Source organism: Meles meles, chromosome 10 (assembly GCF_922984935.1).
Source record: "Meles meles chromosome 10, mMelMel3.1 paternal haplotype, whole genome shotgun sequence".
NCBI classification, from domain to species: domain Eukaryota; kingdom Metazoa; phylum Chordata; class Mammalia; order Carnivora; family Mustelidae; genus Meles; species Meles meles.
Genome location: NC_060075.1, coordinates 96,007,976 through 96,035,303, shown reverse-complemented (window position 1 = coordinate 96,035,303; position 27,328 = coordinate 96,007,976). Strand labels below are relative to the sequence as shown.

Here is a 27,328-nt window from a genome sequence, read left to right as displayed (position 1 = left end):
CAGAACATTTCCACCACCGAGTAAGAACCCCCATACCCATTAGCTGTTGCCCGCCAGCCCCTATTCCCAGCCTAAGCCACCCCTCACTCCTGTCCGTCTCTGCAGCTTTCTCTAAGCTGGACGTTCACAGCGTCACGGAGTGCGACGTCATTTATGACAGGGCTGGTTCATCAAGCAGACTCTTTTCAAGATCCCTCCGTGTTGGAGTGTACGTCAGTCCTTTTGACCGCCAGGTAGTCTTTTTGTGTATGGGGACACGATATGGTGTTTATCCCTTCATCCACTGATGAGCGTTTGGACGGGTCCACCTTTTAGCCATTACAAATAACGCATCTAGAACATAACCTCGTGCGCGAGCTTTTGCACAGACATACGTTTCACGTATCTTAGGTATATCTCTAGAAGTGGAATTGCTGAGTCCTATGGTAAACTGGGACTGGAACCCCAAAGCTGCGTGAGAAGGGGGTGCATGAGAGGGACTTCAGAAACAGGGAGGGAGCATTCAGTCCACTTCCATGGCAGCCACCCCCTTCCCGGGGGGTCATTTATTCTCACTACCTCTGTAACGTGCAGGCGGGTGGGACGACACAGCCAGCTCGACAGGACCTCCCAGCCCAGTGGCCACGTCTCGCTCTGGTCCCGGCCTCCCCACCTGACTCTCCCTGCGCATTTACACAGACTCGGATCTGGGGCTGCGGAGGGAGCCCTCCTTCAGCCTCCTGTTAAGTCACTTGAAAAAAATGCACCTGCTACGCATTTCAGGTTTGCATTTTCCAGGCTTTATTTCCCCCTGCTCCTTAGAACCGGAAACAGGGAGCTTCAAGGAGCTACAAATCAAGTATTTACACCCGGTGCGATGTGACAGGTTTCATGATTTACAGAGAAACACAGCACACAGGCTGTGTCGGAAAAATACATATACAGTGAATAAATAAACTACAGATTTACGTGTCCACCAGCAGGTGGCGTATAAAAGTGGTTCCCACACATATACATATATATAGATAAGTGTGTATGATTTCCAGACTATAAATACGCTATGTACTTAAATATTTCCTGTGAAGGGACAGAGGAGAGGACATGTGCTCTCAGCTGTGCACGGCAAAATACTGATTGCAGTTGGGGTCGCCTCTGACCTCCACAGACCCCGGGATCCTCTCCCCGCTCCAGGGATAGACACACCAGCAGGGTCCCCGCTGGCCGTCCGTGGCGGTCCGGCACTGCAGAGGCAAGACAGAGCGCAGGGTCAGGAGCAGCCCCAGTGGAGCTAGAGGCGGCGGAGCTCGGAGCCACCGTGACCTTGGCCGGGAAGGGCACGGCCAACGTGCCCGCCCACCGTTCTCCCCGTAAACTAGAGACGAAAGCCGCATGTCCAGTTGATGAGGACACGGTGCATGGGTTCAACGGCGCTCGTGGGAGCAGAGCTGTCCAGCTTGTGGCCCCGACAGCAGGGAGGGAGCACGCTCCATGTGTGGCTGCCGTCACCTCCGACTCCCAGGCAGACCCTCCTCAGGAAATCACCGCCTCTACCTGCCCCCTCCCCTGGCTATACTCATCCCCGGACCCCGCGTTTCACTGAGTCCTAAAGAACCCCTCAAAATTAAGTGTTTGGTTTGGCTTCGATCTCACTCATTATCTGGCAGGCTGGAAACACTGCTGTGTTCCACTGAGCGGACCGCTTCCTTCCGTGTGGAGAGAGCACTACAGAGGTCCAAGGAGACACTGGCTTTCCTAAGATGACCTACCCCCTTCCTCTGGTGGGACAGACGGGAAACAGCTGGAGCATGAGGGACCGACCACCCACCCACCTGCTCAGGCTTGCCGAGCAGCAAGGTCACACTTGAACCCAGAGCCCTGGCCGAGCGCAGGGTGTGTCCCCTGCTGGCCGTGACCACCGAGCTGGTCTTCAGGCTCCCAGGGGCTGCCAGTCTGTGACCCCAGAGGGGTGGCTCTTACTTAACATGGTCGGCTGAGGGCTTTATAGTGTGTATTTGGGACTGGACGCCCTGTTGGAGGCAAGGGTGGCCTTGCAGGGATGGGCCAGCGGGGGCCTTCCCCACGAGGATGCCCCGGGCAGGGTGCGCACCTGTCTGCTGTGATAGAACCCGTTCTTGTTGCAGTTGGGCAGGTAGAAATTGTTAAGATGTCTGGGCGACTGGTGCTCCTCGGCCAGTTGTGCCAGTATCCTGTGGAGCTCTCGCCGGCAGGGCTCCTGGAAGAGCATTGGACATTGTGATAAACGACAGGGATAAGTGAACTGTCCACCTGAACAGGACTGGCGGGAGAGGGGGCTCTGGGGGTGGGTCAGACCTGCCCGGGAGGTGGGGAGGGAGTTAGTCTCTGGGAGCTGTTGAGATGCGTGGGGGCACACCTACCCTCCCCAAATGTTGGCTGAACACCTACAGGGAGACCAGCGCTCCCCATCCCCCAGGTGCTCCCCTCTGCCTCTGCCCTGTAGGGACTCCGCCCCATGTCAGGTCGTCTGAGGAAGACCCAGCCCTTCCAGCAGCAGAGACTTCGACTGACTGTGAACCCCTTTCCTCTATGCCATTAGGTCACAGAAGCCAGATGAAGCAAGGATGAAGGCATCCATCCGGCTACTCGGAGATGAAAATGAACTTTTCCCCATCGGGCATCACGCGCAGACAAAACCCTGAAGTGTCCAGGAAACAGGTCAGACCCCCACTGTTCCAGGGGCTCATGCCTGGGGGTACCATTTTCTCTCTTTTTCCTCATACTCCGTGCCCATCTCCGCAACTTTGATTCTCGGTCGCCCTCAAGTGGTAGGATTAAAAAGACTGGTCAAAGCGCACGAGACCGTGGAGTGCGAGGTTACTGGGGACAGTCTCAGGGTGAGAATAGTTCTCGACGTGGACGGTGGCAATGACTGCAGAATTAGTGCCACAGAGCTACACGTGAAATGGTGCAAGTCATAAATGTCACGTTACGCAGATGTGACAATTTTGAAAAAGGGGCAGCAGGGACCTGGGGGAGCTTTGGAGCCAACAGACACATATCGGAAGCCGCACTGTAGAGGAGTTGGCTTTCCCCCCAAAAGGCTCCCCTCTTCAAAGTCCCTGCGGGAAAAGCTGCTCCAGGTGGACGTGGAAAAGGCCTATCAGGCCTCAGGGAGGAAGGCGTTCACTCCCACACCTTCAGGACCCAGGGAAGCCCTCACCTTCAACTTGTCGGAGTCTGCATCCAAGGCATACCCAGACCTCATGGTCTTGTAGTTACTGACTGCGTTCCAGAGGACGGGCACGTCCTCCTCAGACGGGGCCATCAGATGGAAATTCTCCAGGAGCTGCTCCTGGGTGATCTCAGAGCTCTCCGACGACTCCTTGGCATCTGAAAAGACAGCACGACAGACCCCGTGAGCCCTCCCCGAGCTTCCGCACCTGACCCCTGGGAGCGGCTTCCTCTCCCAAGAATCCAGGCAGGGATAGAAGGGTGGTCCTGTGGACCCTGGGTTATGCCCACTTGACCTTCAACAGAGCTTCCGACAGTGTCTGGGGAATCAAGTGACCCAACAGCAATTTTGCAAGCTGGGCCGGAGGGGGGGGGGGGGGCTGTGTGTTTGCTTCTAAAGTAGCAGGAGAGTGAAGCCACTCACACGTATGTTTGGATTTGGTGTGTGGACAGAGTCACAGAGCGGGCTTTCCTGAGGGGGTCCTGGGGATCCAACTCCTTTAAGGACCACTGAAGATGACCGCATTTTATTGACTCTGAAGACAGAGAACCAGTAGGAACACTGTGCCCTTCCTTGCAAGGGTCACGCTCTCTGGCAGATGCCCTACTAGGGCACAGAACCATGGGATTCCTCCCACAAGGACGCAGGACAGGGCAGCCACTGGCCCCGATGGGGAGGTAAGGAGAGCGGGTCCAGGGAGAGGTATTTCCCCTTCTTCCACCACAAGTACACATCCCTGCACATCTCAGCGAAGGTCTGACCGTCAAGTCCTTAGGGGAAGCACGCACACGGAACACTGTTTTTCTCTGGCATGAATGCAAGTGAAGTTTACAGGCTCTGCTCACACTCGATCTGTAAACAGTGGCTGTCTCCACAGGAGTCCGTTACAAAGGACATGCAAAACGCTTGCCCTGGGGCGGGAGGGATTCCTATCCCAGGCCTTCCCAGAGGCTCAGCCCTCCGGGACCACCCACTCAGCAGCAGAAAGGAGAGCGGGTCCCCATGGCCCAGACACTGCCAAGGAAGCCCCTGGGCCTCCCTATTCTCTCAGGGGTCTGGGCCCTCTCCCCAACTCTCCCACCAAGTTGTCTGAGCCCTCCGGCCTCACCTACCCTCTCCTGGGCACCTGCCCCTGCAGAACCATGAAATGATGGGGCTCATCTAGGTGACCGACAATCTTTTCCCCTCCAAGCTCTGGACTTGGTGGGTTTGCTCCACACTGGCTATCCCTCCCCCCCCCTGCCCGCAATCCGTCTGGGGCGGGGGAGGGGGCGGCGGGGGGAGACCCCGTGGGGCCTATGGTCCTACCTGCTTCGGGATCGCTGGGCCCGCAGACGCCTTGGCCGCGGATGAGCGCGTGCAGCGGCCGGGGCTCCTCTGGCCGCGCTCGGCAGCTGAGGCCCGTGGCGCAGCGCGCAGTGACCACCCCGCAGGCGGCGCCCTGTGGCAGGGCGCACATCGGGCAGCAGCCGCAGTTGGCGGGCTGGGCGGCCTCAGCGCACGAGTCAGGCACGGGAGGGCAAAGCGCGAGCTTCTCCGCGGAGCAGGGCGCGCAGTGCCACGGCTGGGGGGCGCCCGCCGTAGTGCCCGGCTGGATGGCCAGCAGGAGCAGAAGCGGCCAGGCGCAGGCGGCGGGGAGCTCAGGCATCGTGCAGCAGAGGCGGCGGACAGAGGCCGGTGCTGGCGGGACCTGGCGAGCGAGCAGTGGCCAAGTAGCCGGTGCTGGAGACGCAGCCGATGCCGGAGAGGCAGCCGATGCTGGATGCCCGAGGCTCCGATACTCTCTGGGAGCTGCGCGCGCCTTATAAAGGGTGCCGACCGCCCTCCCCTCCCCCCTGAACGCGGGGGTTAATGATTGCCGGCGCTGCTTGCTGGCCGCTGGTGTTCAAAATAAGTTTGGGGGGGGGGGGGGAGCGGAAAAGTTTGTTTTGCTCCAGCGTCCGAGGGCCTGCGCAAATGGTGGGCGGAGGGAGGGTTGCTGGTCCAGGTTTCTGACTGTGTTTGTGCTGTTCCGGCTCCCACCGGGAGCCAAAGTGCAATTCTAACCAGGAGTGCACAGGCAGGTCCCGCTTGTTTTGTTCAAGGGGCATCCCCCTGCCCAGCGGTTCTCGGGCTCCTCCTGCACAAACCCAGGAACAGCTGGAGAGGTCGGCTGGGCAAGGCTAGTTTTCAAAGGGGGAAACCAAGGCCCGGGGAGAGGAAGGGAGGCATCCCTGGCCAGTCTTCAGTGAGGCAAAGCCCTGATTTGTTTCTCCCCCTGCAGGCAGAAGTCCTCCAGCCACGGACCTGCACACATCACGGCCTTTCCCGGGAGGGAGTGTGGAAGGAAAGGGACAGCTTTCCTCCCAGGGCTGGAGCCAAGCCCCCCAGTGTCACCGAAGCCTCCAGAGACTGACCCTGTCCCTGTCTTCCAGAGAAGAGCGGGACTCAGTCCATGCAGAGATGGGGCGGGGGCTACAGCATGAAGCCCAAACCCCAGGCTTCTCCCTCTGACTTTCTGGTTCAGACCAAAAAAAAAATTTTTTTAAGATTTATTTATTTTATAGAGACCAAGAGGTAGTGGGTGGGGGCTGTCAGACAAAAAGAGAATCTCAAGCAGGCTCCTCACCGAGCTCAGAGCCGGACTCAGGTCTCGATCTCACAACCCTGAGATCAGACCTGAGCCAAAACCAAGTGTCAGACGTGCAAACAACTGAGCTGCCCAGGCACCCCATCAGACTAAATTTCTATCGGGAGTGTTTTTCTCTTGTGAAATTCTTGGGTATTCTTGGATGTCTCTGGGGTTATTTCTGGGATATTCTCTGGCATTGCAAGAAAAATGTCACTATCCCTTTAAAGGCAGTGGGAAATGGGCCCTCTCATCCCTGGGACATACAGGTGCCCTTGTGCACACCCGGTCCCTAGAAACGAGGCAGCCGTTCACAAGAAGGAGGAAGCTCCACACTTATTAATGGAGAAAATCTCCAAGATTTGGTGAAGATTTGCAAGTTAAGTATAATTTCCAAGTGAAGCAAAATGAGAAGGTACAGGGCCGCCTGGGTGGCTCAGTCAATGAAACATCTGCCTTCGGCTCAGGTCACGGTCCCAGGGTCCTGGGATCAAGCCCCGAATCGGGCTCCCTGATCAGTGGGGAGCCTGCTTCTCCCTCTCTTTCTGTTCCTCCCCCTGCCCTTGCTCTCTCTCGAATAAATAAATAAAATCCTTTTTTAAAAAATGAGGAGGTACAGAATATGCAGTTTGTGTCTAAAGAACGTTATATGAACATACATGTCAGTATGTTTCTAAATTTATGGACTATTGGGAGGAATACATAAGAAACTCATGGCAGGGCCTCCTTGGTGGGGAGGGGCCTGAAATCAGGGAAAGAGGGAGGGACCGGTTTGCCCCGTGTTCACTGCCATCTTGCTGGATTTATATTATCTGGTAAATGCTACAGTATTTCATATGCTCATAACTTGTATTATCCTGTCTATTATCCATCTCAAGAGTGGCCCCATTACAATGAATTTACTTGCTCTGTTTGTAGCTGCCTCACCGGGCTGCTGGCTTGGGGTAACACCTTGGTTTCTGCTCTGTTCTGAACCTGACCCCAGCTCCAGCAAATATCAAAACAAGGTCAGCGGAAATCACTGCAGTTGGAAGTTCAAGGTCGTGTTTGTCATTATTTTTACAGAGTAAAGGTCAGTGTCTGGTTAAAGAGCCAACCGAGGTTTTCGACTAGCTGAGCCTTATTTTTGGTGTAGGTTCCTAAATGATTTCATTTCCAAAAGAAGAATCTGTGCTCTGAATTTCCTCTGACTTCCTCCATTTAGGATCTGTGTGTCCACCTGAGATGGTCCCTTAACGACGCACACGCAAGAGGGCACCATCGGGTAAACATTCAGAGCCCGCCTACTGTGTGTGGGCCGGTGCCCGCCCTGGACAGTTCACCCTGTTGTGCACTTGCCCGGTGAGGCCCTCACCCCCACCCCAAGTCTCACTTATTCAGCACGTAGTGGAAGTTCCTTTCCATGTAAATAGATTCCCAAATGTTTCCACTGTTTGCCTCACAGTAGCCACAAACCAAAGCCCAGAGAGCGCACTCTCCCCTTCTCTGGCCACAACAATACAATGGGACAGTTCCTCCTGGAGACCTCTGTGGGCCCTCTGTCTGTCCTGGGGCTGGCTGCTCCTGAGTGCATCCATGACTCCTGGGTCCTGCTGCCCCTGGTGCTTTGCCTTCCACACCCCCAAGTCTGTGCCTCAACTTCCATGACCCCCAATCAGAGTCCCAGTCATCCCTCCTAGGCACTACAGGGCGCCCCTCCTCACTGGAGGCTTGTGCCTTCAGAGCCGTACCTGCCTCCTCAATCCCGCGGACTCCTGCTCAGCGTCCAGCCCTCGTGTCCCCACCCCACCCTACAGAAAGTCACTGCCACCTCTCCTGATGCCCTCCTCACTGTGCTTCCTGCCAGGATCTCCAGCCCCCTCCCCTGTCCACCTCCCTCTGCGCCACCATCCCGCTGTCCAATATCCACCTCCTAAGCACATTCTTCAGGGCTCTCCCTGACCCCCTCTGAAGCCACCCCTCAGAACAAAGGGCCCTTCCTCCAGCACCCTGTCCTTCCCCCAACAGAGGACACACAGAGGGTAGGAGCCATTCTCACAGCTTGTGGCAGGTGCAGCCGGGATAAGGGGGACAGGCTACCCCACAGCCCCATGCTGCCTGGCAGGAGGTGCATGCATTTGGTGCTGGAGATAAGTGTTTTCCTGGAGAGTCCAGAGGGTGGTGGCAAACAGCAGGACAGAGGGCACTGAGCCACGCTTGGGTGCTTCCCACAGAAGCTGCCAGCCAAGGCAGGTGCTGGAGAGGAAGTAGGGCCTTCCAAACAGCGAGGATGGGCCCACACTGCAGGCAAGTGGGTAAAGCAGGGGATGGGGAAGGGGGCAGTGTGTTCAGGGAAGGACCCAGCATTCTCCTGCCTGGTTACTGGAATGACAGCAGAGGGAACAGGTGGGAAAGGCTCTAGATACGGTGACACGGGCTTGGGCAACCATGGGAGGATTTAGGCAGGTCCAGGGGTACAGAGGTCAGATGGGAGCTCAGGAATGATCCAGGGGGGCAGGCCTGCAGAGCAGAGACCAGTGCTGAGACCATCCCGCTGATGTTCTTTCAGGCCAACATCCTGGGACAGAGTGCAAGCCAGCCACCCTGGAAACACAGCCCTGCTCTCAGAGATGTGAACGGAGAACAGCCCACGCACAGGTCCACAAGTGTCTCCGGGAAGGAAAGGGCAGCTGGTTCGGGAGCGGGGAGGGGTGCTGCTAGGGGAGGGTCTGCGGGGCTGGAGCTGAGCAGACACAGCTGGAGGGGGGCAGCCACATCCCGGCACCCCGTCCCTCGGGAAGCAGGGCACAGTTTCATCTCTGTCTCCACGGACCCTTTCCTAGGCTTGTTCCATTTTCCCAGTGTGGGTCTGGATTCCCAGAACTCCCTGCTGCCCTTTCCCCATCCCTTGGAGCCACTGAATGTCCTCTTCTCTGAGGAGCCTTGCTGGGGGTTCCTCTGTGTCTCGGAAGCATGCAACACGCCGGACTGGCTGTGCTGAAGGGCCAGGTAAGCCTGAGCTTGCCTGTGGGTCTCCTGCCAGGCTGGGAGGGCAGTGAGGGGCTTCACAGGGCCCTCACACCATGCACAGGACACTGATGGGGGCCCCCCTCACTCAACTGACCAGTGATGGAGAGCAGGGGTGGGGTGCTGGGGAGCCAGGGTTTCGTGGACCTACTTGGCCTGAATCAAAGCCTGCAAGCATCTGATGTCGGGGTGGGGGGGCCACCAACCACCAGCTCAGTGGGATTCAGGGCTGTATTTGGGGGACAGGATGGAAAGGTGGTGTGGGGGAACAGAGGGGAAGTTTTCTGTCCCGAGTATGGACTGTGTTACATCTATTCGGCAAGAAAGAGCATCAACCCGGGGGAGCCCCAGCCACAGAGAGCCACCCACCCCACCTCTCAGGGTGCACCCTATGCTTGCACAGGAAGGCAAACCCCTGCTCCTGGTTCGGACAGGCAGAGCCAGTGGCCCACAGCCAGCAATCCCTCCGTGTGACCCCAGAGGCAGGCGTGACTCTGCCAGTTCCATCCTAACTCCGCACACGCATGGTACCCTGGATGAGGGAGCTGCTGGGCCAGGCATCACCTGCTGTGCAGAAAGCTGGGGTGGGGGGCGGGGAGAGGGACAGGCTGGGGAGGTGCGGGGCCTGCCCGGCTAGTCCTCCTGTGTCCGCACCTTGGATTTCCATGTCCTGGCCCCTCGTACCATCCCCCCGAGCCTCCGTTTCCTGGCCTGTGAGGGCACTGGGAGCCCTGAACAAAGGGGTCGTAACCTCCACCACCCTGAGCAGCACCCTGTGTCCCCGCGGCCGCTATGGGCAGAGACGGGACGTCTCCAGATGATGAAACCTCACAGACCCTCCCGTCACTCGGCGGGTCCAGTCCCGCCCGCACACAGCACACCACTGACTCACCAGCCGCGGGTGGTTGGGCAACTGGAGCTCTAAAAAACAATGCAGGGTCAAGGGCGAAGTCAGACCTTCAAAGGCAGGGAATGCTGTAATCGGAGGCCCCTCCCAGGGAGGGGAGCTGTTTTTACGGGGGGGGGGGGGGGGGGAGACAAAGATGTTGTGTCCTCAGTCAACATTGGGGGTGATGTAAATTCCTGCAAGCCCACTCAGGGTGGCTGTCTGTCCTGTCTCCTGGCTGCCCCTTCCCTGAGTGAGGAAAGGCACTGTCCTCAAACCGAAGGCACGTCCACTCCCCCTTTGAATCCCCCTGCTAATCCCGGCAGTGGATCCGGCCACACAGCCCAGGAGCTTGCGGGTGTGCACGGGGCCAGGGCCCCAGGGGCACATGCAGGAAAGGACAGGAAAAGCACATGGCCCTCCATGATGGAGGCCTCCCAACTGCATGCACAACCCAGGGCTCTGTTGGGGGTGGTGTACCAAGTGCCAAGCACATGGGGGTTCCCCTGACCTTGACCTGAACCTACGGCCCCAGTGTCATGGCTTAGCCAGCCTCACGTCACCTGCGGCCTGGGAAGAGAGGCACATTCGCAGCCCCACCCAGACCCTGACTGGTGAGCTCTGAAACGGGTGCCCAAGCTCCCGGGGGACCCCGAGGCCTGCTCAAGCCTGAGCTTCAGGCTCCGCAAACCCTCCTCCCCTCCTGCTGAAGGCTAGCCTGCAAGAAGCAGGTGGACAGCTGGGGAGGGGCCAGTGGAGAGGCACGGAGGCCGGTGGGTGACAGGCAGAACTCTGCAGGAGCTGACGGACGCCCACCTCGGTCTTCGTGCTCCCCAGACAGAGTCCCACCAGCCGCTACACCTCCCCTCTGCCCCGCGTATAAAGATCAGGTGCAACCAGGAGCATCCGCCTGGATCCCTGCTCGGCTCTCAGGCGGGGCTCGTTTGGTTGAGCGTTGATGATCGTCCCCTGGACATGAGATCTGTGGTCTCGTTAGATGGTCGGGAGAGGAGAATGTGCTCCACCAGATCGGCCCCGGGACCTCCAGGGCAGGCTTGTGCAGAGGGAGTCCCCATTCTGATGCCTGACCAGGGGCTGCTCTCCACACCTGCTCAGTAACATGTCTACAGCCCCATCAGCCAACCTCCATGGCCAGGATCCCCTTCCAATGCGACAAACCGCCCATGGGGCAGCAGGGCCTCCGCCACCCCCCCAGAGGCGATTACAAAGGACTGCACTGCTGCCCACCAGGCAGAGGCGACACAGCTCTGCCAGTCTGTGAGCCACTCAGAGAGCAAGGGCCCTGCACCGAAAAGGGTCATGTCCCCTACGGTACAGCGCGGACGTCCCCGGGGGCGTCTCCCCTACGTCCCAGCATGGATGTGATCTATGCCATGGGGGGTGCCGTTGCCCTGCTCACACCACAAGAGGCATCACATGCTCCTCCCCCATTTAGTGTTGATCGTATCTTGGTTTTGGCCATTCTAGTTGGTGTTTACTTATATCTCCTTGTTTTAACTCGCATTCCCCAGATGACGTGTGATGTGGAGCAATTTTTCATGGCTTATTTGCTATCTGTTTTTCTTCTTCGGGACTGTTTCCATTAAGGCCTTTGGCCATTTATTAATCAGGTTGTTTGTCTTCTTGCATTTGAGTTTTAAGAGTTCTCTTAACATTTAGATAACAGTCCTTTATCACATTCATCTTTTGTAAATATTTTCTCCTGGTCTGTGGCTTTTCTTCTATGATCCTTACACTTTCTTTCACAGATCACAAGTTTTAAATTGCATGATGTCCGGCTTCTACACTTTTGCTTTCACGGATCATACATTCGGCGTCGCAAAACTCATCACCGTACCCAGGGCGATCTGAGTTTTCCCGTGTCGTCTTCTAAGAGTTGGTAGCTTTTCATTTTCCACGTAAGCCTATGACCCATTCGACTTACTTTTGGGAAAGCTGTAAGGTCTGCGTCTAGGTTCATTTCTGTGCACGTGGGCATCCAGTTGTTTCGGTGCCATTTGTCAAAAGATAATCTCTCCGTTGTGTTATATTTGCTTGTCCCAGACCACCTGACTATATCTCTGTGGGTCTATTTCTGGGCTCTCTAGGCTGTTCCATCGCTCTGTTTGTCTATTAATTACCAACATCCCCTCTACGCCATAGATTCATGTCTTACAATACCATAGATTTACAGTAAGTTTGTTTTTTTACAGTAAGTTTTGAAGTCGGATAGCATCACTCCTCTCACTTTGTTCTTCAATATCGTGTTGGCTATTCTGGGTCTTTTGCCTCTTTTTTAAACTTGGGGATCCGTTTATGGATATCTACAAAATAATGTACTGCAGCTTCTCCTGGGATCACCCTGAGTCTCTAGATCAAGTTGAGAAAAACTGACCTCTTAACAACATTGAGTCTTCCTATCCATGAACATGGGACAGCTCTCCATCTCAGAACTTGTGTGAGATCCTCCATCAGTCTGATAGTTTCTCATACAGGTCTTGCACAGATTTTTGTTATACTTATACACAAATATTTCATTTTGGGGGTGCTAATGTAAGTCTTCAAGTTCAAATTCCACTTGTTCATTGTTGGTTTGTCCAAAAAGGATTGACTCCGTATCCTGGTACCCTACAACTTCGCTTTAAGCACTTACTAATTCCAGGAGGTTTTTCACTGATAATTTTTGTCATTGGCGAAGACAATTTTTGGACTTCTTACCAGTCAGTATCCATTTAATTTCCTTTTCTTATCACATCAGCTAGGACTTCCACCATGAAGTTAAAAAGCACTGGTGAAGTTAGAATGGCCAAAATTAGCAAGACAGGAAACAACGTGTGTTGGAGAGGATGTGGAGAAAGGGGAACCCTCTTACACTGTTGGTGGGAATGCAAGTTAGTGCAGCCACTTTGGAGAACAGTGTGGAGACTCCTGAAGAAATTAAAAATAGAGCTTCCCTATGACCCTGCAATTGCACTGCTGGGTATTTACCCCAAAGACACAGATGTAGTGAAAAGAAGAGCCATCTGTACCCCAATGTTTATAGCAGCAATGGCCATGGTCGCCAAACTGTGGAAAGAACCAAGATGCCCTTCAACGGATGAATGGATAAGGAAGATGTGGTCCATATACACTATGGAGTATTATGCCTCCATCAGAAAGGATGAATACCCAACTTTTGTAGCAACATGGACGGGACTGGAAGAGATTATGCTGAGTGAAATAAGTCAAGCAGAAAGAGTCAAGTATCATATGGTTTCGCTTATTTGTGGAGCATAACAAAGAACATGGAGGACATGAGGAGATGGAGAGGAGAAGGGAGTTGAGGGAAATTGGAAGGGGAGATGAACCAAGAGAGACTATGGACTCTGAGAAACAACCTGAGGGTTTTGAAGGGGCGGGGGGTGGGAGGTTGGGGAACCAGGTGGTGGGTAATAGGGAGGTAGGGAGGGCACGTACTGCATGGAGCACTGGGTGTGGTGCAAAAACAATGAATACTGTTATGCTGAAAATAAAAAATAAAAAAGCACTGGTGAGAGGGGACAACTTTGTCTTGTTTTGATCTTCATGTGAAATCTTCAAGATTCTCACCATTAACTGTGATTTTACTTAGGTTTTTCTAGGTATTCTCTATGAAGCTGGGGAAGTTCTCCCGTCTTCATAGTTTGTTGAGCTTTTATCATGAACACATATTGGATTTTGTCAAATGGTTTTTCTACTGCTATTGATATGATCATGCAGTACTTCTTCAGCTTGATGTGATGGGTAACACTGGATGATTTTTAACTCCTGAGCCAGCCTTGCACACCTGGAATAAATCTCACTGGGCCACGGCGTATCATTATTTTATGCATTGTCGGATTTGATTTGCTAATATTTTGTTGAGGATTTCTTCATTTATGTTCATGAAAGATCTTGATCTGTAGTTTTCCTTTCTTGTAATGTCTCCATCTGTTTTTGGTATTATGGTCACGCTCGGTTAGGAATCAGTCCCTCTGCTTCTATCCTCTGGCAGAGATTGTAAAGGATCGGTGTAATTTCTCTCTTAAATGTTCAGTAGGATTCACAAGTAAAGCTGGTGCTTTCCGTCTTGGAAGGTATTTTGACAGTTTATCTTTACCAATGTTAATACACTTAAAGCAGTACTTGAGCTACGGTGTTTTGTGCTTGTTTGATCAGTAATGAAATTTATTGGTGTTTTTTTTTTCCTTTCTATAGTGGTTTACAAAAAGTATCAGTCATTAGCCTCTTACTTACAGCCTGAGGTCAGAAGCAACCTTGAGCATACTGCTTGCCTAGAATCTGTTTTAGGAACATATGTGTTGGGGATGGGATAGTAAAGTCAATGGGACACATGAGTAGAGAGGATTGGGGCTTGGGAGGAAAGTTAATTATATTCCAGGTCCTGCAGACAGGAGGCAGCACACGCCACACAAGACTACCAGAGGCACCAGGGTAGTCAGGAGGCAGAAGCGGGAGGAGGGGAAAGCCCTGGCCATAGCCCTTACCAGAGTTTGCATGGGAAAGGCGGAGCAGGGCAGTGTGAGTGGCTTAGCATTCGCTACCTTGAATAATTTCAATGGGGTCTAAGCTGTAGGGTATCCCTACTTGCCTGGCACCTGGCTGCTCAGTCCAGATGGAGGAGGTGTGGCTCTGGGCTGGTTGGTTCCCATATGGAAGGCATGCTTCCCACTGGTTCCTTTTCTATCTTCAAGGATTGGCTAACTCCACACAGTGCAGCCTCTCCCCAGCCAGAAAGGTCTTAAGATGCCAAAACATCATCATATACAGAAAACACAGAAAGTACATATCCAATGCAGAAACAATCGGTAGTCTGCTTTGCCGGAGGTCTGAAAGCCCCAGCATGAGGTGGCAGGGAAAGCCTGATGGAAGTAGGTACAGTGAATGCCAATGCCACCAGCTGCTGGGTACTTCCCACGTGCCAAGCACTCCTGGGCTTTCCCCACACCTGATCTTTAAGCCCAGTGATGCGGCTGTCACTGTCCTGGCCCATCCCTGCATGTCTTGTCCAAAGCCCGAGCCTGGAACAGGACAAGAGCCAGGCTCTGAACTGCATTTGCGTGCCCCAAGAGCATTATTTGTACCCACGATGCGGGTTTCCAGGCGGCAGGCCAGCAGGCACGTGTGCATCTACGACTTGGATTTGAGTCGCGCCCGAAGTCAGCCTCTGTACAAAGAGAGGCATCCAACTCCCAGCACACAGCCTCTCTGAGCCCCGCTCTAGGAACATGCTCGGCTCCCAGTGGGGACCAGGAGCAGGGAATGGGGCCAACGCCTCTGCAGGCTGGCCTCGAGCCCCCGAGGGGCCCCTGCGCATGCCCACACTCCCAAGCTTCCCCGCACAGCACTGCTCATGGCGGCAGTGAAGGGTGATGGCGACAGATGACGTTGGTGTGCCCAACTAACCTGACCCTAGGCACACACTGCAGATTTCGAAATTGTTTTTAGTCGTGAACACAAACAAAAGAACCGTATGCTACACTCAGAGCAGTGTGCCTGAGTGCCAGGAAGTCAGGGGGACGCTGGGGTCAGGAGAGCAGGGTACCCTGGGCAGGGGACCCTCAGAGGGCCTGACACAGTGAGGAAACAACAGGACCCTGGGATGTTGTCAAGGCAGACCTACCTGGCTTCCTGCCGGACTTGGAAGAGACTCTTCCCCACTGTGGCCCTCACTTTCCCCATCTGGAAAAGGACAGACTGTACCAGGCGAGACTTTTTTTAAATTGTTATTCACTAATGATAGCTAAGAGCCTGGTCGGTTGGGCACCGGCCTCTTGCCTGCCCTCCCGCGCGGTCCCACTCCCGGAGGTGCTTGCCGTGGGGGGAGCTCGCCCAGGCAGAGCCGGCCCCCGCGCCAGGGAGCCGCCGCAATGCCAGTCCGGGTCCCAGCAGGGCTGCCCACCAGAACCTCGGCGCCCCTGGGGCCCTGCAGGGGCTCTGGCGCCCACCCCGTGAAGGCTGGGAAGCAGTCTCCCAGCAGGGAGGGCTTTGGGAGTCGGACAGCTGTGAGTCACTCTCAGCTCCGTACCTCTGGCCACGGGGACACGAAGACCCTGGAACACGACCCTTGCCTTGAGTGCGAGGGTAGGGTGACGGTGTCCACTCCTTCAGCATGCAGTGAAGAGGCAGGCGAACCGCTTGGCACGCAAGCGTGCACGTGGATAGCTGAGGTCTGGGCGTCCACGGGGCCCCGGGAAGGCCGGAAACACAAGCAGGTGCGCGTGGGAACCCGCCAGGTGGAGACCCTCGGGGCTCGCCCCGCCCACGCCCCGCCCTGCGTCTGCGCAGCCCGCAGAGCCACAGGTGCGGGATGCGAGCAGGTGGGGTCGCTTTCACCCGCCCGGCCTTCGGGAGGCGCCGAGGGGGCTTCTGGGCGCCGGCGTGGGGTTCACAGCCGCATCCTCCCGTGGAGGCAGGATGGAGCCCAGGGCACAGGTACCACTGCCCGCCTCCCCGGTCTGGGGGACCGACATGCGCCCCACCCCACCCATCAGTGCGGTTCCGTGTCCCGTACACCCCCACCCTTCCTCCCCTTTCCCTCCTTGCCAAGCCTGTCCTGCGGGGCTAGGTCCAGTGTGGCCTTGGGGTGGGGGGCAGGGGGCCAGCACCAGGAGCAGGGGCGGAGCCCTCGCAATACTTGGTCCATATGCGCAAGGAAAAGCGGGGTGCAAGACTGGTAGGGTCCCCAGGGGGGAGTTTCAGAGCCCTGGGCTTCGGAGGCTCCCCAGGGTGCAGGACGCCCCCAACCACACCGCAGCCCAGCCGGGGGGGCTGCCCAGGTCTCCTTGAGTCTCCCCATGCCTTGTCAGACGGGGAGGGACCCTTCTCCCGTCTTCATTTTTAGGCGTCGCAATACGAGGGCTAAGCAGGTGTGCAGTGGCCCCTGTCCCCCTCCAGGCCCCCCATAACCTGTTATTTTTAGCTTCTTCTAGAACATTAGATCCTTACTTTCCCTCAGTTTGGGGGGGGGGAGAGCCTGTACCCAAAACAGACATCTTATTAGTATATTAGAAAAACATTTGATATTAAAAAAAAAAATGAAGGGTCCTTTCATGTTTATCGGTTGGGTTATGTTTTTTCCCCTGGGTTGGAGGAATGTTAGCCTCTTTTTAATCTTTTACAGAAACTGTGGGAGGTCTGTTTCCACTGAGTATATCATCTGTTTTTCTTTACAAAAATTTAAAATTTTATATTTATTCAATTTATTTTCCTTTATGGCTTCTGTGTCATGAGTTATGATTTGAAAACCTCACTTCTGACCAGTTTACAGAGCAAGCCACCCACGTTTCCTCCCAGTGCTTTGATAGCTCTGTGTTTGTGCCTTCTCGGCAAGGAGGCAGAACTGATGGCCGTTCAGGGAGCAACCCAAATTGTGTCCCCTTAGGGGACCAAACTGGGGGGGGGGGTTAAGACAATGGAGAATGTATATGTTGCTTAGAATTTTAACTGGTGTTGGCAGCAGAAAAATCAGGTTGGCTGAGCAGAATTGGACCAAATCTCTTACGGTAGCAGTTTGCAGGGGCTTGGGGTAAGTGGGGTTTGGCTGGGTTCAAAATTGCTGGTTTCACCCCAAGGACCAAGGACGAGCCCCCCTGCTGGTGGCCCCCAGCCCTGGCTAAACCCCTCAACAAAAGTGACCCCGTTTCATGTCATGTCTCACAGCATTCATATCTTATATGCAGTTGGAATTTATCTTGGTGGATGATGTAAGAATCCAATTTGTTTCAGATTTTTAAAAATTATTCTGTTTCTTTTTAGCAATCTGAATTCTTAAAGAGTATCATATTCGGTCCCTTGTAATTTATTTTCATGTAAGGCATGAAGGTAGGGTCGTGGCTTTGCTACTTTTTTTTTTTTTTTCTAAATGGCTGACCCATCGGAACCACAGCACATGATGAAAGAAAACTCCCTTCCCCGCTCATTTAAAAAAACCCATCTCATCCGCGTACTATTCCCAGATGTATGTCTGCATTGTTTGTGCTGAGTATTACCTGAAAAACCACACTGTTCTCTCTGTAAGCTGTCAGGGCTAGAGCATTGTTCTATCAAAAATGTATCAAATTGTTCTTTTTTTGAAAGATTGTTATTTTATTCATTTGACAGAGATAGAGAACGAGCACAAGCAGGGGGAGCGGCAGAAGGAGAGGGAGAAGCAGACTCCCCACTAAGCAGGGAGCCCCACAAGGGACTCGATCCCACGACCCTGAGACCATGACCTGAATTGAAGGCAGATGCTTAATCCACCAAGCCGGCCAGGCGCCCCTCAAATTGTTCTTATGGAACGTGCAATTGTGTACTGGTTCTCAGTTCCTGTCCACGAAAAAGTCAGTTCAGGGTGGCTTCTGCTACGCAGGAAATGCACTCCCGTCCCCTTACCCCGCCTGGCACACACCCTCCTCTGCAGTGAGCCTCGTCCCTCTTAGAAGTAGAATAGCTTCATCTCCCTTTATAAGCGCGGATGGTCTTCCATGGGATTTGGATCATTTCTCTTCTTTTTCTCTTTGATCTACCATGGGCTTAAAAAAAAAAAAAGAAAGAGGAAAAAAAAAACCCAACACTGAGAAGCAGCCTCGGTTCCTAGCTTATTTCTGTTTCTCCGTCCTTCTCTGTGGATTTTGCTCTTTGCCGACGCTGTGGTATCCGGAGCAAAGGTACTTAAAGCAGCAAACTGTCGACTTTTATTTTTTTTATCACACTGTGTTTTTGTTTTTTGACTCATCCGATGTTTTTCCCCATGAACTTGGCCTCTTCCAGTGTTAACCGCAGAGGCACTCCTGTGGTCACCCATCCCTCCCGGCTGTCTTTGCTGTGCTAATGCTCTGGATCTTTCCGAATCCCTTTGTCTCCGGGGCAGCCTCCCATAGATGGTGCGGAGCCTGTGAGCTTGCTGACTGAGGGCCAGTCTGTTAATAAGCGAACCGATTCTGTTTGCTTCTGCTGACAGGCACTACAGGGGTTCAACCTCTAACCAGCCAAGAAGATGTACGTGCGGTAAGTCGGCGGTAATTCAGTGATAAGATGCTCGCCGTCGCATTCAGTGATAATTTTATCAGTGATAATTTTCACGGCTGTCGCTGGCCGTGAAAGGAATGCACGTTAACCCCCCCACCGCCCTTGCTCACGTGTTAGAAAGGCAGCGTTCGAACACCTTGTGTGCCCGGGAGGCTGGGGACCACACAGCCACTCTGGGAAACACTTTGGCCCTCCTTGATCTGACTCATTCTCTGGAGGGAATCCAGCTTTTCAGGATGGCTAGAGTTCACATTCATCAGTTTCTAAAGGTTTTGCGAAGGGAAACTTTGTACCAAGAGCTCCCAGAGGGCTACAGAGTAGCAGTTCTGGAACTGACCCCCACCCCCATACCTCCTCTCGCCAGCAGGGCTCTCAGCCTGACTTCCTAGCCCTGGGGTCCTGGAGACTCCCCTGCAGGCAGTCCCGCCCCTCCGGATGTGAAGCCAGACCTGTTTTCTGTTTCACCTGGGCTGGGGCTTCTCCCAGCTGCCTGGTGATGCTATACCCACCTCGGAAGAACGCTCGGAGAGCTCGCTGGTGTCCAACTGTGAATGCTCCAGTGCGCCCCGCTGAACACGGTTCCGGGAACAACGCCCCCTTCCCACCAGACCGCGCTGGCGGACCTCTTCTGCCTGGCCCACCTCCAAGCCCCTTTGGGGAATTTAAACCCCTAGCTCTGCTCTTGTGTTTCCCACGCCAAGCTCAGAAAAGCGACTTGACGTTCTTTGTTCAGAGTCAGGGACGTGGCCCATTGTCCGTGAGGTGACAAGCCACGCAAGCACCCGTATTAGGATTCCATTAATGAAATACGAACTTCTTGTGTACACAGGATGTGCATTCCACATTTTTTTGTTTTTTGTTTTGTTTTGTTTTGTTTTACAAATGACTAGTGTTAGCCTCCGAGGGGAGCTGGACTGTAGGAAGGCTAACATTGGACTGTCCAGTTTTCTAACTTGAAAGCAGCCCCATGGGAGAGCCCAAGCTCCCCACCCACAAAAACCGTGATCACCAGTGTCCATCTTATGCCCCTCGGGGTGGTATGATTTGTTACGCAGCAAAGTCTGGCTAGGAAGCTTCCCCACAGCCTTGTAGCATTTCTGATCAGGTTCACGTTTAAGGCAACAAATGCATCTGTTCTTGGTTCTAAGAGAAGTTCACTCCTTTATTACTCCACTATCATTAATACGCTTTTCAGCTCTGCCTCCCCCCAAGACTCACTACCAGATACATCCCTTCAGGCACAAATGCACAGCAGGAGTTCAAGGAAAACACCTCACTAGTGCCCTCCGCTGACTGGTGGCACTGTCTCACCCCGAGTGGAAGCCAGTTGGCAGGCAGCTGCCAAGACTGCAGGCTTCCAGGAACGTCCCAGTCCCTCCATCTTCACGCTTCTATCTGCTGTTGGAGAAAAAGTTCCAGATCCTCCCACACCATGCACGGCAATGGCTTTCCTAATACTTTTGGGAAGCGTTGCCCGCAAGGGACATCATCACCAGAAACTATTATTCCCGCTAGCAAACGGGGGCATGAGATGGTCCCGTGGGAGTGGGATTCAGCAAAGCGCGGCTGTTCGTGGTGAATGAGGCTGCAGGGAATGTGGCAGGGCCGGTCAGTACATTTTTAGGATGATGGTTTCCTTCCCTGTGGCTAAATGCCCAGAAGTGGAATTACTGGGTCACATGAGATTCCAAGTTTTCACTTTTCTGAGGAGCTTCCATACTGTTTTCCAGAGTGGTTGCTCTAGTGTGTATCCCCAGCAACCGTGCATGAGGGGTCCCTTTCTCGGCATCTTGTGGTGTTGATTTCAGTCATTCTGACAGGTGTGAGGTGGTATCTAACAGTGGTCTGTTTTGTATTTCCCTGGTGATGAGTGATGTGGAGCATCTTCTCATGTGTCTGTTGGCCATCTGGATGTCCTCTTTAGAGAAATGTCTGCTCACGTCTTCTGCCCATGTGTTAATTGGATCGTCTGGGTTTTCACCGAGTTGTATGAATTCCTTGCATGCTTTGGATATTATCCCCTTACTGGATCTGTACTTTGCGAATACATTGCCCCATTCCATCGCTGGCGTTCAACATAAAATCAGCATTCCTTTGAACGTTACCTAGACTGGTAGGGGATTGGCTCAAAGCCAGTGTTGATTAACAGCGTGAATTAATACCTCTTTTAAGAGACACACGAGGACTTCTTTCAAACCACAAGCTGCCAAGTCTGTCAGGTCGTTTTGACATGACAACTTTTCAAGGAGCGTGTGGATACCACGACCTTATGATGACAAGCCTGGGGTTTGGGATCCAGGGGCTTGCAATCAGGGGCTCGAGATTGTGATGCTCGGTGTCCACACCCCTGCCCGACTCACCACGCCCTCGGGACAGGGAACAGTCGCGTCCCCCCACTGCTCTGCTCTTTCATGTTGAGGGTAAATGTCAAAATGATTTCACTGACAACATTTTACAATTTTCTCCTGAAAATAAAAAAAAGTGTTTTTACCTGGAAACCATTTATTTTTCAATCCCAGCATTAAGACACCACATTTTGGACCAATGTTTTCTTTTAAGACCAAAATATAGAACAGGTGACGTGGGTGGGAAGGCAGGCACGGTGGGAGCGCACTCTGGGTGCTCCCAGCTCCCACGGGGGGCAGGACTGGAGCCCTGTGCCCAGGGCAGAGGCTGAGGAGGAGGAGGACTTGTCCGACAGGCTCTGGTGCCCATCCCGAGGCTCCTGCCCGGATCTTCTAGGGAGCGACATCTGTGTTCTGTCTCAGCAGGTTCCGGGGTGAGCCCCTCTGAGGAAGAAGAGGCCCTTCTTCACCGAGGCATCAGCAGCCCTTGAGAAAGGTCCTAAAGCACAAGACCCCACAGGAAGCCTCCCCCAGGCCGCACAGGAGACCAGCAGGCTGCGTCCCCTCCCACCCGAGAGAGACCCCCGAGGCTGGGTCCCCGCCACCTGCACACCTCTCTTGGGAGCACCTGGTCCCCTGGACAGGGCTCAGCCCCACGGCCGCTCTCCAGACGCCACGGCTTCCCAACATCTCTGCCTGCGGGGCAGCCAGCGGGCAGCCAGGGCCCAACCCAGAGCCCCCATCTCCCGAGGAAGATCCACCCGCACTGGCCACGGTCACCTGGCAGTAGCACCAGAGAGCGGAGTCCCACAGAGAAGGGAGCTGGCCTCGATCCTGGGGGTTGCCCGGGATCCCCAACATGGCTGGAAGGAGGAGACGGGACCTGAAGAAGCTGGAGGCTGTGGTACGACTGTCCCCGATCTGACCCTGACCCTGGCTGTGTCCCTGACCCAGACAACCCAACCCTGACGCTGTCCTTGACCCAATCTCGACCCCAGCCTTGTCCCTGACCCTGTCCCTGACCCAACCCTAACCCCAACCCTGTCCCTGGCTATGTCCCTGACCAGTCCCCACCCCATCCCCATCTGGGGGCTCAGGGTCCTGTGGAGGTGGCTGGGGACCCCTGATGAAAGGGCAGCTTCGCTTCCCTCACTGCTCAGGCCTTTCTGATGTCCTGGTCCTGCCCCACCTGCTCAGTGGTGGTGTGACCCTGTGTGGAGTTCCTGTGTCCCCCCATCCCCATCTGCTCCCCAAGCTCCTGTGAACCCTCCTGGCCTTCTCAGGGGTGTGCAGGTGGGCCCAGAAAGCTGTTGGCTCTTTCCTCTCAGGGCAGACCCGGGCCTCCCTCCATGTCCCCCTGGCTCCTGGAGGCCCTTTCCTGCTCTGAGCTCTGCGTCCTGGCCCCTCAGCCTGTTCACCCTCTCCTGTGACACTCTGTAGTTCTAGAAAGTTCTGAGAAGGGTACTGATAGGGGATTTCCATCTTGCCTCTCACGTGGGGCTGCAGCTGACCCCGGCTGTCCAGGTCTGCTCCCCAGAGGTGGAACGTGTGGGCGCCCATGGGCCCGTCGGTTCCCTCCCTCTGTGGCCTCAGAAGCCGTGGCTCAGCTCCACCTGCGGGGGCTCTGTGAAAGTCAGTGTGGCACAGCCTGGACAGCTTCTTCCCGTCTCCTCTTTCTTCTCTCACCCCTCGTCTGCCCCTCAGAGGGGCGCTGGGCTGCACTTTCCAAGGTCACCGCAGGGCGCCTTGACTCTGCTGCTGGTTCCTCTCGCTGGCTGCCCAGGGCTCTCTCCTTGGCCTCACTCGCACTTCTGGGGCATTGCTGGCGGGGAGCTTTCCTGACGCCCCCTCCCAGCCTGCCCTCTGTGGCCGTGCCCAGTCAGAGCGGCGAGCCGGGCCCTGCCGAGCTGACCCTGACCGGAGCTCTGCCTGCATTCCTGGCTGGGGTTCCAGTGCGGGGCCACCCCCGAGCTCCAGGTGCCTCCCTAGTGCCGGGTCCCACAGGCCGATACTCCCACCTGCTGCCAGGAGAGGTGTGATCGAGGCTGGAATATTCTGGAGCTGACCGAGGGAGGGGCGGGGGATTCTCACCACGTTTCAGAGACAATCCCGTGGGTGGGGCAGCCTCTGCAGCCTTGGGATCCCTCATGCAGGCCCTGGGCTTCCAGCCGCTGTGCGGGTTCTGGGAGGGGTTCACATGCTCACTGGCGGCCTCTCCCCCAGCCCTGCTCTCCCGACTCCCCCTGCCACCCACACCCCTGCGGGCAATGCCAGCTTCTCCTGGCCCTCGTTCGCCTCCCCCCACCACGGTTTGCTTCTATTCTTTACACTTTCAGGCTATTGGAGGACCTCGATGTGTGGGGGACCCTCCATGGAGTGGCTGAGGACCCCAGTCTTTCCACTGCCAACACTGTCCTCTGCCATCCTGTCCCTGCACATGCCCCTTGTGGTCTGGTCCTGCCCCCCACCTCTGTTTCTGCGAGGCCAAGGCCTCATTTCCGTCGGAAGCAGGGCTCATCCTGCTCTGTGTCCCCCACCCTGGCCTGGGCCCTTCTCCTGCTGCAGCCTGGGAAGACGGCTGTCTGCTCTGCCCCTCGGGACGTTCCCGGCATGCCCCCCCCCCCGCCCCCCCCGGATGCCCCAGCCGTCCGGCCTCCTCTCTGCCTTGTCAGACTCAGTTCCCTGGTCCTTAGCCACCCCTCCGGTGCCCACAGAGACCGGGCCCTCTGGGGCGTTGCCTCTCCGTGGTGCAGTTGTGTCCCCAGCCCGCGGAAGCAGGGGTGCCTGAGAGCCGAGGGGCAGGGGTGAGGAGGGGCGTGCAGCCCAGGGGGACCTCTGCTGTCCTCGGAGGGGGGGGCTCTGCTGTCCTCCAGCAGCTGCGGCAGGTGTTCCTGCAATGTGGGCCTTCTAGGAGATGACTTTCCTCCCCCAGGCGGAGCGCGTGAGGCAGTGGGAAATCCGCCTGCTTCAGGACATCGAGGAGGCCACCCAGCACGAGCTCACCGTGGAGGACGACTGCCCCTCGGTGCTGGGGCCAGGGGCTGAGGGGCTCTGGAGCGCCTGCCTCGGCCTCACTGACTCGTCCGGCCCCCCATCTGTCCGGCCTTCTGCAAACCCCAGCCCTCCCCAGGGCTTGCTCAGGTCCCACTTGGTCCCCTGCCCTCCCGGGGATGCGCTTCTCGACACGGGGGTGGGGCAGTTAGCGAGGCTTTGGGCGACGCCACCGGAGCGTGGGGCACACAGGGAGCAGGAGCCAGCAGGCAACGTGGATGCCTACCCTAGGGGTGCCCACCACCCCACCAGCTTCCCCAGCGCCACCCAGGGAACAGGATGACATTTTGCACGTAGAGACCAGGGAGCGTGGTGACCCAGCCACCCACACAGGGCTGGGCTGCACACCCAGCAGGCTCAGGATGCCATTCCAGGGGAATCAGACCTGGGACTCCAAGTGGGAGGCAGTTCTGGCAGCTTCTGGGTGCTGGTTTCGGTGGGGGTGGGGTGAGGAATCCAGCGCCTGGTGCCTGTGCCGCTGGGGCCCCACGGCAAAGCTGGATGCGCTTCCATGCTGGGGCTGGGGCGGGGTGTGGGGGGCCACTCCAACTGGTGCAGAAAACCCGCAGCAGCCTCCTGGTGCAGATGGGCAGCTAGGGCACTGCGTGGACACCGCACAGGTCATGATCCCAGGATACTGGGATCGAGCCCCGCATCAGGCTCTCTGCTCAGTGGGGAGCCTGCTTCCCTCTCTCTCTGCCTGCCTCTCTGCCTACTTGTGATCTCTGTCTGTCAAATAAATAAAATCTTAAAAAAAAAAAAGTTTGGTGCTTTGTCTTTAGTCTTTTTTTTTTTTTCCTTCTGAAAATGAAAAGAGAGTGTTTGTTCCCAGCCCTACTCTGGGCCATCTCCAGGGCTGAGCCTCCAGGCCTGACGGCGGTGGCCTCACCCTCAGAGATGAAGATAAAACTTCCCATGAGACTGAATCAGAAGGCACCCCGGACGCAGGGCATCCCGGATGCAGGGCACCCCGGACGCAGGACACTCCAGACGCAGGGCACTCCAGATGCAGGGCATCCCGAAAGGAATCACAGACAGGATGGACCCAGGAGGACGCCGTGGAGGCCCAGGATGGGCGAGGTCGAGAACCAGGCTCTCCCTGCGTTTGTCTAGAGATTTCCGGAAAGGAAGGAGGCCAGTCCTCACAGGTCTGGGGGGATGGGCGGGGGTGGGGCAACAGGCTGCAGTCACATGGTGAGTCACTTCGAATGCCACATGCTGCTGTAGTGGACGTGCGGGAAGAGCGGGTTTACTGTCCAGTGGGCCTGCATGGTCTTAAGAGTCCTGACCCGGTTCTTCCTTCATTATAACATTTATTATTGGATTATGGAAATGATAAGTTTACTAGTTTTTCAAATACAACAAAGCAGAAAGTGTGCCTGGAATTGCGCGCGGGGGGACACATCAGTGCAAACCCTTTGCACCTGCAGTAATGGAAGCAGGTTCATGGTTCTCCTGAGCATCTGCGTCTGATGCAAAGGGACCCAGATGTGTCATCACGCGGCTTCTCTGTCTCGCTGACACCCCTTGACGAATTCAGATGCAGAATGAGGCCAGGGAGGATGGAGGGAGTTCGGGAAAGTTGTCCTTGAAAGCTCGGGAATTACAGGGCTCAGAAGGAAGTGGTTTGTTGGTAAGATACTTTCCTAGACGTTCCTGTTGCGTGTTAGCACAACGGATTCTTACATTTGTGCACATTCTTATATTTGTGCAAAGGAACATGTGCAAGCAGGGGGCATAGGCCCTCTAGCTGGTGTTTGAAATGCAATCCTGCGGGGCGTTTCACAAGTAAAACAGTGTGGACCGTGAGCGTGTTCTGGCCACACAAAGATGTGGTGGGGAAGCAGCCCAAGGAAGGAGCGAGTCCACCACCCGAAGCCGGAACGTGGTGCATGGGGAGGGTGCCCTGTCCACGCCAGCCACCTCCGTGACCTCCATGTCCCTGGGACCCGGGCTGTGAATGAGCAGGAGGGCAGCCTCAGACCAGCACTCAGGACATGGGCACTGCCGGCTCAGGCTGCACAGACGGGGACTCCATGGGGTCTCTGAGCAGGGGTCATCTTCAGGACCGCACCTGCACCACAGTTAGCGACCGTAAGATGCCTCTCCTCGTGTGGTTTCTGTTTAACCTGAAATGAGAAGGAATCCCTTTCTAATCTAATCTCTATCGGAATGGTACATTTTCTTCCTAAAATAAGCTATTTACCCAGGGTGTCTATATTTGATGTTCATGGCCCGTGTCACCATGTCAGAAATCTGGTTTGAGGGGCTGCCGGCATCCGGGGCTCAGGTGGCCTCGCTGTGGACATCTGGTTTGTGCAACGTTTTTCACTTAAGTCTTACCACCTGGTGTTTTAATTTTCTGCTCCAAAACAAAGGCTGAAAACAACCCATGCTCACCTCCGCCTGGGCTCTCTGAGCAGACACCAAGCAGATGCTCACCCTGTGCATCTGGGCAAGAAAGAGGGAACCAGGCTCCATGAGGGGGTGTAGGACCCGGGGCTCTGTTCCTTTGCTGGCCACAAAGGGCCCTTGTGCCGGGCTGCACAAGGGCCCTCGGCCCACCCGTGCGTGCGTGGCTGCCTCGGTGGGACCCAGCCTGTCCGTGCTGCGGATCCCCTGCTCAGGGCTGGCTGGGCCCCAGCGCGCCCAGTCACCTCGCCGAGTTTACAAGCAGGGCTATGCTGCACCCCACTCACAGGGTTGGGGATGGCAGTGTGGGATCTTGGGATCCGCTTGTGCAAGTCCGCACAAGAGCCCGCTTGGCACAGAGCGCTTTGTACAGATGTCTACCAATTTTGTTAGCCTCCTACAAGTCATTTTGTGTGTTCAAGGGTGTTGGTGCTGTGCGGTTCCCCAGCAAGTGGCGGAGGCCCGTGAGCAGTGTCTGAGGGGGCCCTCAGATTTGCTAGTTTGATGATGGCTTTTAAAACATGTACCAAATCATAAAAAATAAATGAAACACGTACCAACTGGGAAGGTGACACGGCTCCTCCGTGTTCTCACCGTGCATTTGTCTCACGGATGGTTCTATCGGACAAGCGTCCACTGTTTTCTGGTAGCCCTTTCTTGGGAGTCTGTGCACGCCCGGTGTCTCCGGCGATGTTATGTTTTTTTCATAAGGGTTTTTTTTTTTAATTCCTTTACTCTGGATTGCTTTTATTTGAACCTAAAGATACAGGTTTGTGATGATTCATTTTATGTCCCAGCTT

At 55.4% G+C, this 27,328-nt stretch overlaps 2 protein-coding genes and 1 long non-coding RNA gene across 3 annotated transcripts; 2 read left to right on the top strand and 1 right to left on the bottom strand.

The window, feature by feature from the left end:
- Positions 1-760: 760 nt before the first annotated feature.
- IGFBP1 (insulin like growth factor binding protein 1) lies at positions 761-4,980 on the bottom strand. Its single transcript, XM_046020073.1, has 4 exons — positions 4,499-4,980; positions 3,179-3,348; positions 2,087-2,212; positions 761-1,220 (listed from the first exon to the last, which is right to left on the bottom strand). Exons 1-4 carry the CDS (start codon positions 4,836-4,838, stop codon positions 1,089-1,091), a joined length of 768 nt encoding a protein of 255 aa, XP_045876029.1. The 5' UTR covers positions 4,839-4,980; the 3' UTR covers positions 761-1,088.
- A 3,369-nt stretch (positions 4,981-8,349) lies between these two features.
- On the top strand, positions 8,350-11,962 carry LOC123951858. Its single transcript, XR_006820525.1, has 3 exons — positions 8,350-8,435; positions 8,621-8,786; positions 11,460-11,962. It is a non-coding gene; the product is annotated as an uncharacterized LOC123951858 (long non-coding RNA).
- A 3,616-nt stretch (positions 11,963-15,578) lies between these two features.
- CCDC201 (coiled-coil domain containing 201) lies at positions 15,579-24,572 on the top strand. The gene is made up of 3 exons (XM_046020267.1): positions 15,579-16,028; positions 21,856-21,969; positions 23,998-24,572. The coding sequence occupies exons 1-3, from the start codon at positions 15,579-15,581 to the stop codon at positions 24,397-24,399; spliced, it is 966 nt and encodes a 321-aa protein (XP_045876223.1). The 3' UTR covers positions 24,400-24,572.
- The last annotated feature ends 2,756 nt before the right edge of the window (positions 24,573-27,328 follow it).

Excerpts from the sequence above, each read along its gene's own strand:
- CCDC201 (XM_046020267.1), top strand. The coding sequence starts at position 15,579 with ATGCCAGTCCGGGTCCCAGCAGGGCTGCCCACCAGAACCTCGGCGCCC. Across the intron at positions 16,029-21,855 it reads CAGGTGCGGGATGCGAGCAG|CACCAGAGAGCGGAGTCCCA; the intron begins GTGGGGTCGCTT and ends ACCTGGCAGTAG. Across the intron at positions 21,970-23,997 it reads TGAAGAAGCTGGAGGCTGTG|GCGGAGCGCGTGAGGCAGTG; the intron begins GTACGACTGTCC and ends TTCCTCCCCCAG.
- IGFBP1 (XM_046020073.1), bottom strand. The coding sequence starts at position 4,838 with ATGCCTGAGCTCCCCGCCGCCTGCGCCTGGCCGCTTCTGCTCCTGCTG. Across the intron at positions 2,213-3,178 it reads CAGACTCCGACAAGTTGAAG|GAGCCCTGCCGGCGAGAGCT; the intron begins GTGAGGGCTTCC and ends ATGCTCTTCCAG. Across the intron at positions 1,221-2,086 it reads GGTTCTATCACAGCAGACAG|TGCCGGACCGCCACGGACGG; the intron begins GTGCGCACCCTG and ends TTGCCTCTGCAG.